Source organism: Pseudopodoces humilis, chromosome 2 (assembly GCF_049639895.1).
Source record: "Pseudopodoces humilis isolate 2021_Gansu_Grassland_sample_001 chromosome 2, ASM4963989v1, whole genome shotgun sequence".
NCBI classification, from domain to species: Eukaryota; Metazoa; Chordata; class Aves; order Passeriformes; family Paridae; genus Pseudopodoces; species Pseudopodoces humilis.
This window is the reverse complement of record NC_142201.1, coordinates 65,694,695-65,706,929: the sequence shown is the minus strand read 5'-3', so window position 1 is coordinate 65,706,929 and position 12,235 is coordinate 65,694,695. Positions and strand designations below refer to the sequence as shown.

The window sequence follows — 12,235 nt, the reverse complement described above, 5'->3', positions numbered from 1 at the left end:
TTTTGTCCTTAGTTTCACAAAGCTTCTGTCCTTGATATTTAGCAATTAATAGTCCTCAAACAATCTTTTGAAATTATTTAGAATTTTAACACTATTGCATATACGGTAAAAGCCAAGAAAAGAAATGAAACTAAAAGAGAGGTCACCTACCATGCTTTGTTTTCTTGGTTTAAAATAGTTTTTGTAGTTAAATGTAGGTGCTAAATCTAGCTTTTAAAAATATTTTGTTATTTCTTGCTCAAAGTTCATACAATACTCCAGTGTCAGTTCTGATAATTAACTACACAATTTTTCAATTTTTTTAATCTTTGGCTTCTAGGCTTTCTTTATAAAAGCTTTTATCTTTGTGATATCACAACTCCTAAGTGAACATACATATCAAATGCAATTCATGTGGGTTTTGGAGATGAAATTAGAGGTGTTTGTCTAGCTTACAATGTCAGTGATGGAGTAAAACATGCACCTTTGGAATTTAGCCCAAACTTAAATATATACATTCATGCAAAGCCGTCTTGAACATGTAACTTGTCCTTTCCTTCCATTCCGTTTCATTCTGGTTTTATGTGGCACTCCTTATTGGGATATTTTTAGATCCAGATTTCACTTGTTCTCTCACTACAATTACATTTAAATATTAGTTTGAAAATTCCTCTGTCCTTTTCCTTTTAAGTGTTTGGAAATTCTGTTCTCAAAGCTTTTTGGTTTTTTTTCCTTTTACATATAGTTTTAGATTTAAAACCAGTGTCTGTGGACATGGAATGTGCCATAGCAGTGGGTTATATTGTACCTTTCATGTGATTAGACAGTGTAGGTTCAAGTTTTATTCATTACATATACAAGGTTAAAGGTTATATTTATTGTTTGACAGGATCAAAAGCTAATGAAAGAGGCTGTCATAGATACATAGATTATCTTTTCAGTATCAAACCATCAGGTGATCTGCTTATTTTCTTCTTTGTTGAAATTTCCTTTAGAAGAATACTTAGGATATTAAACATTAGTCCAGGAAACATGCACACAACCCTCACTATATAGGGATTTTTTGTGAGGTTCAAGACACTTAAAATGTAGCATTGTTTGTTTGTATAAAATTGTATGACTTTTACTCCTAAATTATAGTGAATGCATGGTTTTGACATGCTGCATTGTCCCTGCTCATTAAAGTGTAAACGGGAATTTCTCCTCATTTACTTCCAGTCATACATCCTGTTAAATAAAATGATTTCTTCACCAGGCAAAGTAATACTAATATTGACATGTGTATGAAACATCACACACACATTCATTGAGTGGAAAAAATTATGTTTTGTTAATATAGAAGGTGTTTGACTGATGGGTGGTGATAAGCATAACCACTTTTCCTTATTACTGTGCCATTTCAAGAAAAGGAAGTGATAAAGCCCCAAGGCTTCTAAATGTAATAATGCAAATGAACACATCCAAGTGTGAATATTTCAAGGCAACCACACTTAATACTTCCAAAAATGTATATGCTGTGGAATGGAGTTTATGGGCTTATTAAGAGCCCTTCACTGGAAAAATGAAATAATTTTTCTGTAAAATTAAAATTCCCTCTTTATCATATGCAACTCTTCCATCAGAAGAAGAACTACACAAAATTAAAGCCACACAATTAAATGTGTTTTTCTTAGATAAAATGTTCATTTACTGAGGGAAACTCTGGTGCTATGAATCTGTGAGTGCTCTTATATTTGATATTGTTGATATCTGGTTTTCATATTAGGATGCTGAAGAAAAATCGGTTTACAAATTTGGGTGAAATTGAAATTGAATTTTAAGTTTAAAGTCTCATCTAAAGACAACCTATTTATAGGTTTTTGTTCGGTGGGTGTTTTTTAATAAAAAAACAAACAGTCAGAAAAAGCTCAGTCAGTTTTCAGCTGGAGACAAATAAAGCCAGATTCAAGATTCCTTTGTACCCAGATACAATTCTGTGCAGTGTATCACAAAAAACAACAAAAACAACCAAACCCCCCCCCCCCAAAAAAAAAAAACCACAAAAAAAACCCACCCCAAAACAACAAAAAACCACCAGATGAGGTAGCTGCTTCATGAATTAGGGTCAAGTTAAGAAGAATACTTCAGTAGCTAGATAAATAGGATGCTACATTCTGTTCTGCTGTCATGAGAGAATATAGTTCTAGGAAGATACTTGGCCAAGAAGTAGATATTAACATGAACTAACATAATATGTCTGGTAGATGTAAACACTAGATGTAAGTTGTATTGACAATATGTATTGACTTGTTCAAAGGCCAGATATATAAAGAGATTAGCCAGGTGAAAAAAAAATAAAAAATAAAGATGTAGTAGTGTGTTTTTAATGTTAAAGTAAATGCTTGCCTTGTTTTTAAATGGTAAAGAAACATAAAATAAACTGAAGCAGCAGGTTTTAGAACATCAGAAGTGTAGTGGCTGAATAGGTATTGTCATACAGTGGCCTGTTCTGTTTGTTTGGAGTAAAGAATATCTTATGAAAGCATTGTATTTATGTTTTCAAGTACAAACCGTTATTGCAACCATTTTGCAATAAAAAGACAAATGGTGTGTTTGGAAAAAGTATTTTATAAAACATTATGAAAAGAACTTTTTAAATAATGTTCAGAACAATTTATTTGACTCAAATTCAGTTTCTGCATTTGTTTTGTGGTTAAGATATGGACTGAGATTTAGTATATAGATTGAGCTTTGCCTTTGCATTGTTTGGGAAAGTAATTTTAATCTGTGCAAACACCAACAGAATCTTAGTTAAATGGAAATAATATTATTTTCTTCCATTATGTGAAGTTACAGGGATCAAAAAAAAAAAATTATCTGCATTTTATAGGCATGATATTAGATTAAAGCCGAGGTAATTGACCTTCTGAGCTGAGAATGGCAGCTATGAAAAGCTATGAAAAGTGACCAAAACTCCATATATCCTACAGATTTCACAAGAAACATGAGAAACTACTGTAGAACTTGTCACCTAATAGGACCTGTGCCTCATTGGAGTAAAACTAGGTTAGCTGCTAGTTTGTACAACTGAGATTTAAGGTCTTTACAAAAATATCTTTGTCTCCACTGAAGGATGAACTCATACTTTAAGTAGCAGCGTTTTCCCACATGGATGTTAAAATAACACTAAAGAAGCCGGGGCAAACCTTGCAGAACTTACTCCCTCCTATTTTATATATGGAGGGTTTTTTTTGCTTTCAGAAAGTGCCTGGTCTTTCGGTATACAAAAGCTGTTCTATGTATGGTTTCCTGAACCTGGAGACAAGTCCTTTAGATTAATGTGCAGAGAGGTGGTTCATATCAGTGTCTCCATGACTGCACAGAGAAGGGTGATCAGATGTTTCTTGTATTTCTTCACCACAGGCCAGAGATACCTTATGTAAGGCTGAAGTAGAGGCTGCAGACTTGTGTAAGCTCCCAGCTCTCCTTCCCACGTGGTGCTGCATTGAGACAGTTGCACCTTTTCTGGGATCCCAGTTGTCATCTCCACATAAATAAGGCCATGTTTGCACACTGTCCCCTCTAGAGTAGCTCAGCAACTTCCAGCTCACCTTCCTATTGCAAGCTATAGACATACCTAAGCAATCTCCTCATGGACACTATAAAGGCTTGTGGAATGAGAGAAATTAATCCATGTCTCCCAAATCCCAGGCTGTCAGCCAGATCACTAGTTCATCCAGTCGAGGGTCTGTCCTGAGAAGCTGAGATGAGACTTTCTACCTGAAGACAAGCTCTATTTGCCTTCTTTCTCTTTTTTTTCTCCTTCTTTTTCTCCTTCCTTCCTTCCTTCCTTCCTTCCTTCCTTCCTTCCTTCCTTCCTTCCTTCCTTCCTTCCTTCCTTCCTTCCTTCCTTCCTTCCTTCCTTCCTTCCTTCCTTCCTTCCTTCCTTCCTTCCTTCCTTCCTGCCTTCCTGCCTGCCTTCCTGCCTTCCTTCCTTCCTTCCTTCCTTCCTTCCTTCCTTCCTTCCTTCCTTCCTTCCTTCCTTCCTTCCTGCCTTCCTGCCTTCCTGCCTTCCTTCCTGCCTTCCTGCCTTCCTTCCTGCCTGCCTGACTTCCTGCCTGACTTCCTGCCTGACTTCCTGCCTTCCTGCCTGCCTTCCCTCTCCTAATAGTCTTTCCAGAGATTTTCTTATGAAAGTTGCAGTAACATGCAAGAACAGAAATTACTCTCATTAACATTTTAGCTAAAGACTCCATTTTATTCAGACACTGTTTTGTGCATTTCAGGAATTTTCTTCAAATGAATCCTAAATTAATTGAAAGAAAAAAAATAGATAATAACTCTGAAAAGAATATTGATGAGGATGAAGGTAATCCAGAATACAGCTTTTCAGGTTTATCATTTAATAGAATTAATCATAAATGTTCTGAAGGTAGATTATTTTAGCTATTTGTACAGTCATTTTTATATGAAAGTGGGAGTGCACAATCTTACATCATTATTCCTTTTATCTTTTAAATTGAAGTAACACCTCTCATTGAACAACCTAGAAAACATGATGGCATATTTGCATTAGTATTTCATGTGACTTTAAAAATTATTGTCAAATTCTTGAGCGAAACAACCTTTTTATTAAATACAACTATATATATTATATTAAAAATTGTATTTAAAAGTACTGATTAAATCATCATTGAAATTTCCTAGTCTATAAAATAAAATACCTCGTAATTATTTTTAGCATCAGTTATACCTCACAGGCCTTGTTACTGTAGTCAATTTACAGTGAATAATGAAAACACATTGCTTATTTGATGAAAGACTTCTAATCAGCATCAACTGTGTTTTGAAAGGCCAGGAGTTTTCCATATTTTCAATCTTGCATTAATCACCATATTCATTCTCCACTGTGCCTTCAAACCTATATGTACAATAATATGGTGACAGATGACATCTCTGTCTTCCATAGCCTCAGAACTCACAGCAGCATAGGATAACATGCACCTTCGTAGTGGAGGGAAGAGATATTCTCAGGGTGTTTCTTCATTACAAATACAATCTCACCAATTTGTCTGTTATTTTGTGTTTCCTTCTCAGAGGGGGTGAACATTTCATTTTAACACACTACAGTGTGAATTACTGTTTTAGCTCTTCAAATGTTCAGTTGGGACTGGAATTTTTTCCGCCAGAGAAGTGGATGCACAGTACCTTAATGAGGGTGGTGTCAGCAGGTTCCATCCGGTCCCCAAAGCAACCCAGAGCCTGATACAATTTAGCAAAGAGCACATATATCTGCACAGTTTGTCAGTCCAATGGGAAAAGAATGTCTCTTTCAAGGAAGCTGTTGAACAACCATTTCTATATAATGATTACTTAAAGGCTATAATACTGCCAGTGTGTTTCCTGACACCGGCAGGATGTGTAACGAAACCAAGTATAACAAAAATGCAAATATTTATTTTTTCCTATTGCCAGTATTTGGGAAATGAAACTGGGAAGTGTTAGGGAATGGCTTATACTTCTCTTTCAAGAATGTTTTTTGAGGTCTTTCAGTGCAGTCTGCACCAGATAACATCGATCCTTTGGGATTACTCAATCATTTTACACATATGAGAAAACTATTAACATCTTCATGACACAGCAAAGTATTAAGCATCCAGAGTACTTAATGTGAAAAATACTGAAATCATAATGTTTTAAAATGTAAGTGTTCACCAAAGACTGGTATTTAAAAACAAGCTCTAAATCAGAAAATATCTTGTTCTTTGTCAGCCTTTTAAGCAGCCATCTCAAAAAAACATAGTAGCGCTGAAAGAATAAATAACTTGCAGCTTTAAATTCTTTTAGTTACATTTAGTTACATATTTAGTTACAGTTACTAGTGCAGTGAAATACAGATATTTGACCTTGTACTGGTATTTCCTTTCTGAATTACTTTGGACTTTAATTCAGTAGAAAAATTGTGCAGTGAAATAAAATGTAAAAATACTGTTAGCATTTTGAAAAGAGTCAAAGTTCTTGGCTTTACCTTTTTTTTTCCTCATACCCTTAATAATATAAATTCTAATTAAAATTTGATTAATGCAAATCAAGTAATAATTTCAAACTACAATAAGTTTATACAATTATTTGGTGTGGAAGGGTGCTCTCCTCTAACTGTTAAACTCCATGTGTTTGGTTAATTTTATAATAAAGGCTAAAATCTGTATTTTCTTTGTCCCTGTAACTTTTGCATCACAGTGACAAATACGTTTTGCAAAATCTTCTGAGATAAAGTGGGTTAAAAATCATAAAACTTGTACTCCTCAAGTAGCCACATCAAAACCAATCATTCCTACTACTGCCTTACATCTCTTTTGTTTTTCACCTAATTTGTCCTTTAAGTTTGCTTAGAAGGAGCTTAAAATTTTTGAGTAATTTCCACATTCTATTGTTTTCAAGTACAAAGCTTGTTTGGTTTGTACAGTAAAACGTGGCTTTGTTCAGTCAGAAAGTACACCCAGTCCTGAGGACTATGCATGTTTTTTAAGTATTTCTGCTTAGGATCACCAGACACCATCAGCAGTTCCGTGTGAAATCTTTTCATCATGAACTGTGCATTATGAAGTATCCTGTGCGAGCAAAAGTCAGTTTTCATTAACTGTGTGATTATAGTGAATGACAGCAACAGAAATATTAGTTTGGCCTCAATGCATTTTAAATGCAGTTTTAGAAGTCTATTTCCAGAAGAACGTTACTGAACTAATTGGGAAACAACTTCTACTTCAAGAAGGTCTTTGAAAGTTTGCAGATGTGGATCACTTATATTTGTCAGTTAAAATAAGGAAACTCGTAAGACTTTTAGTACACAAAGCCTTTGAAACTAGACTCTAAGCTTACAGCTATCTCAGGGGTTACTACAGTGTGGGATGTGTTTGGTTGCAGAGTCTCCTGTGCAGTGAATCTTAGTGCAGAATTAACCTATGCCATATCAGACATGCTGCCCTTCGGCTGATAATATTTTTGACCTCTTACCACTTTACAGCCTATTGGTGCTTTGAACCCAAAGAGAGCTGTCTTCTATGCAGAACGATATGAGACATGGGAAGATGATCAGACTCCACCTTATCATTACAACACCCACTACTCTACATCTACTTCTACCTTGGCTTGGCTTGTTCGTATTGTAAGTATTTCTGGATCCTGGTTTTCATGAATATCTTTATTTCCAACACCTCTTCTGTCACTTCCCACTGTTCTGTTTTGTTTTGTTTTTATGAAAGCACCTTTGTATTAAAATCTCATTGTTCTTCCCTACCTTAAAATCTCAGAAATTCCCCAGTATATACTTTATGTACTCTTTTGTAGTGATCAGGGGGTCCTTCCTACCCAAACAAACCGAAATAAAATTAAACATAAAATTGTGGTGGTATCAGGATGTACATGATGAGAAAAATACATCTAAAACTCTTTCCACCCCCCCAAAAAATATCTCTAGTTAATACAGAAATCTGATACTGTTCATATTCATTTCTTTTCAGCTAGGGACAGATCCATGCAACATTAAAAAAAACAAAGCTTTTTTTGTAAGAACATTAGGCTGTCACATCAAGAGGGGAATTATATAACCAGTTTTATATTAAAGCAGCATAGAGTAATGTTTTATGCAAATAAACTATGCTTCTAAATTAATGAATATCTCTACAGTTTTCAGAAATGTGAAATGTGGATTCTAACTTCAAACTGTTATGTCAGTTCTGGAAACCTCATGTTCCTATGACCAAAACCAGATCTAGGGAAGGGGACCAAACTTCAAAGATAGAATGAATCTGAATTCAATGTATGTGTTATCACAATTACTTACAGAATAGAGTGTTGATGAGACACTGAAGGTTTCACAGAGAAATCTGAATTAATGAAAAATTGAGTGACCGTGTAATTACTTAAAGTATACCCTGCCAATAAAAATCTGTTGTATAAGGTGTACTCTAAGAACATTTTACATACAACAAAGCAAAACAGAGCCACACAAAGCTTGATAATCGAGTTTTTGCTTATCTCAGCTTCCCTTAGACGTGTTAATTTTTTTTTCTGCTCAGAAGAACTTGTGTCTGTGAGTCCAGGGTATACTTCTTAAACCATGAGAAACTGTTGATTACACTCCTGTACTGGGTAACCACTGTATTTCTTTTAAGTATTGCTAATTTATTCATCTACTGAATACATTTTATGGTACACATGTGCTTCTTTGTTGCCATAAAGTAGATTAAAAACGGTAGTTTTATTTGCACGTTTATCTATTAACTTTGGCTGCTGTACAGCAAAAGATCCCATCTTGCTAGTCAGCAAATTCTCAGAGCTGGAAGTCTGGTTACAGGATGAATGTACAACACACCAAGGAGTATTCATTTCCTGTATTAGGCTTAAGCAATGTCATTTTTGCTACTGTTGTTTATGTATTACTATAGGTGTTCTTGCTCTCTTTGTGTTCTCACCTAAAAGAGCAAGAAAACAAGGTCTTTGTCTTGATGGCCTTGCAATATAGACCTTAGAAATTACTTTTGTTAGAGGAAACAGTGTATCTGAGAATAGAAAGCAGAAGTGGAAACCACTGATATCCAAATAAGAGGTTGCCAATGAAAAGGTGAAAACAACAGATAACTTAAATACAGGGACACTCCTAAGTAGGTATTTTAAAAACTATTTAAATATAATTGACCAGCAAAGAAAAGCAATCTCTAATGGGAGTGGACAACAGAAGTGAAAGAAAGCTAATCCAGGGAAAGTTTAAACCTCAGAAAAGGAGAAAGAGATAATAATATGATAAGACTGGACAAGGCAGCAAACGGAAACCTTAAATAGATATTTGAAAATAAGTGTGTATAGAGGAAAAGATAATGGCAATGAAGATTATGAAGTCATAGTGATCTACAGAGAGATATTATTACAAAATAAAGGATGAAATATGCTAAGGGAGAAGATTGTGCCAGTGAAATTGATAAGACTAGGTCAGATTTCTGTAAGTTCAAGTAGTATTTCTTGCTCATGAATTTCTTGAGCTAGAGCTTTGATATGAGTTCGTGATGAAGACTCTGTAAGAAAAGGTAAATTACAGTCTAGTCCAGAAAAAGCAAGGTGACATTAAGAGATGCAGAGATTCAGACAGAAAAATACTTTCAGTATTTTGAAAGACTGGAGAACAGTGATGGGAAAAGATGTGTTAGTGCAGAGCTTTTGATAGAAAGTGACACAGAGAGTGAAGGACAGTAGTACAAATTAAAACCATGTGTAAACCAAAGAAAAAGAGAAAAGGAAAAGCAAAAGAAAAAGCAAAAAGCAAGGAAACAAATGAAAAATCTATGACAAAAAGTAAATTGAAAATGAGAGTTTAGATAGAATCAGAACAAAACAGTATTTAGTAATAGGGATCCAAGGGGAGAAGCTGCCTGCCTAGACCTAAGTATTGGAGGACACAGTATTTGCTGTAGCTAAGGAAGTATCAGCCACTCTGAAGTATAGATATATAGAGAGAATTGCATAATTACCACAAAACCTTAAAAATTATTTTAAGTCTTCCTCTTCAACTTTGACAGATGCAATCTGGTTTCTGTCAGTTGTCTTCAAAACATTGCTTTTTATATCATATTTTTCAGTCAATTCTGTGATAATCTGTTCCCTACTGCCTTATATTTCCCTCAGTTGCTTTCCCTTATCTGATGTATTGTGGTGGGTTGGCTCTGCCTAGATGTCAGGTACCCACCAAAACTGCTCTACTACTCCCCTCTTCAGCTGGGAAGGAGAGAGAAAGAATAAGGAAAGACTCATGGATTGAGATAAGGGCAGGGAGAGATCCCTCACCAATTACTGACAAAGGCAGAACAGATTAGGGAAATTAGCTTGGGGAAATTAGTTTTAATTATTACCAGTCAAATTAGTAGGATACCGAGAAAATAAAGTAAAATCTTAAAACCACCTTCCTCCCAACCCCTCCCTTCTTCTCTGGACTTAAATCCTAAATTCTCTCTCCTCTTCCCACCAACATGGGGGAATGGGAAAATGGGGACTGTGCTCAGTTTATCACATGTTGTCTCTGCCACTCCTTTCTCCTCTGAGGACTCCACACCCTTACCCTGCTCCAGTGTGGGGTCCGTTCCATGGGAGACAGTTCTCCATGAACTTCCCTAAAATGAATCCTTCCCACTCATGGAAGGACTCCAGTGTGGGTCCCTCCCATAGGGTGCAGTCCCTCAGGAACAGACTGCAACAGTGGGTCCCCTGTGGGCTTACAAGTCCTGCCAACAAATCTGCTCCCACACAGGCTCCACTCTCCATGGAAGCACTGGTCCCTGCCAGGAGCTTACTCCAGCACAGGCTTCCCTGTGAGGCTCATGGCCTTCCTCAGGCAGCCATCTGCTGTGGCATGGATTCCTCCAGGGGCTGCAGGTAGAGCTTTACTCCTGTCTGGACCTCCATGGTCTGTAGGGGCGCAGCTGTCTCACCATGGTCTGCACCATGGGCTGGAGGGGAATCTCCACTCCAGAGCCTGGAGTGCCTCCTGGCCCTCCTCCTGCACTGACTTTATCGGCAGAGCTGTTCCTCTAACATATTCTCATTCCTCTCTCTGTCTTTAGTGTTCTGCAGTTTTTCCCTGGCCCTTCTTAAGCCTGTTATCATAAAGGCACTTTGTTATAACTGACAGGCTTAGCCTTGGTCAGCAGCAGGTCCATCCTGGAGCCAGCTCGTGTTGGCATTGTTGGATATGGCGAAAGCTTCTCACAGAAGCCACCCTTGTAGCCTCCTCCACTACCAAAATTTTGCCACACAAACCCAATACATGTATCAGGCTGTTTTTTTTAAAACACAATGAATGTCTTAGTCCCAATTCTGTCCTGTGTTTTGATATTGAATATTGAATTTTGATATCTCTCCCTTTGTTTCATTATTAATACATATTCTGCTGTGTTTATTTCTGTGTAAATGAAATTGGATATTCATAGTTTGTCGCTAGGTGACTTGACCTCCAGAAGACTCATTTTCTTATGTGCATTTCATCTGGAGCTGTGAATATTTAAGTTGCAGAAGACAGAATAGATAGAACCAAGAATGCCACTTCAGAGTGCCATAGAGTCCAGTGACTTGACCTGAAAAGTAATCAGAAGGAAAAAGAAAAATTAATGAATTCTGGCTTGAATCAAGTAGAATGTGAATATCATCATTAGTTTTGGATTTTTAGAAGAAATAGGATTGAGTTATGGTACAACTGAATGTTCTCAATAATTGCTACTGAAGAAGTTATATTTGTGTAAATCAATTGCATCTTCATGGAAACAGAGACCAGTGCTTGTGGTATTCAAGATGTTCATAGAGAATAATTGTCTTCCAGTTGCTGTTGCAATGACTGTATATTTGTACAAGGTAGAAGAAGTTCTGGCTTTATTATGAGCTAGATTGGATTGAGTTAAAACCAGTTTTTAGTGAGATTCAAAGGTGAGGAGGACTGGATGTCATCCAGTAAACAGAAGTGAATTTGGGTCTTCTTTTTGTTAGATTTTAGAAAGACAGTCACAGATGTATCAGGCAAAAAGTGTGTCTCACTCTGACAAACCCTTACATACTCTCTCTCTCTCTCCTCTTACAAATGGCTGGAAAGACATTTTTGTTTGACATAGGATGTCCTAGAATGACCACATCCCTTCTTTCTCCCTCTTCTACCCCCACCGTAAATGATTCAAATGAGTCTGGGTACTGCTAAAAAGGAAGTGGGGGGAGAAAAGTACTACTGAATGGAAAAATTTGTTCTCACAGCTCAAGCTTGTGTTCAGTGTAATCAAGTCCCCCACGAATTTCTCTCCTTGTTGGCAGTGAACAAGGCGTGAATTTTATTCAGAATATTAGGAGCGAGTGAGATGGAGTTATAATGAAAACATTGTGCTGCTTTATAGGTTTCACAGCAACAAAACCTTTACATGAAATGACAGTAATCGGTATCATAGCATAACAGTATTTAAATGAGTATATTGAATACAGATATGAATTATATTTATATAATATAAGCACTTGACTTCCCGGAGAATAAAAATTACCTTAAAATTATGTTAGAGGTCTGATATAAAGCAAGTGAAAGCTCTGAATTTCTGCTAAGGATTAAGAATCCAAAAAGATAGGCACAACAGGCCTATGCAGGATAGCATAATAAGGCACCCTGTAGTGCTCAGCTACTAAAAGTTTAATCCTTGATTATGAATTTTATTGCTTTTGTGTATTTGTGTCAGATGCCTAAAATAATGTTGTCATGGAA

General features: G+C 36.3%; 1 protein-coding gene across 8 annotated transcripts in view; it reads left to right on the top strand.

Moving 5' to 3' along the window:
- Positions 1-12,235, top strand: part of NBEA (neurobeachin) — a 460,815-nt gene that overhangs the window by 379,381 nt on the left and 69,199 nt on the right. For all 8 annotated transcript variants that reach the window (XM_088067905.1, XM_088067892.1, XM_088067894.1 and 5 more), the window contains one exon: positions 6,983-7,123. In XM_088067905.1, the coding sequence (XP_087924031.1) occupies positions 6,983-7,123 (141 nt within the window). The remainder of the gene's footprint in view (positions 1-6,982; positions 7,124-12,235) is intronic.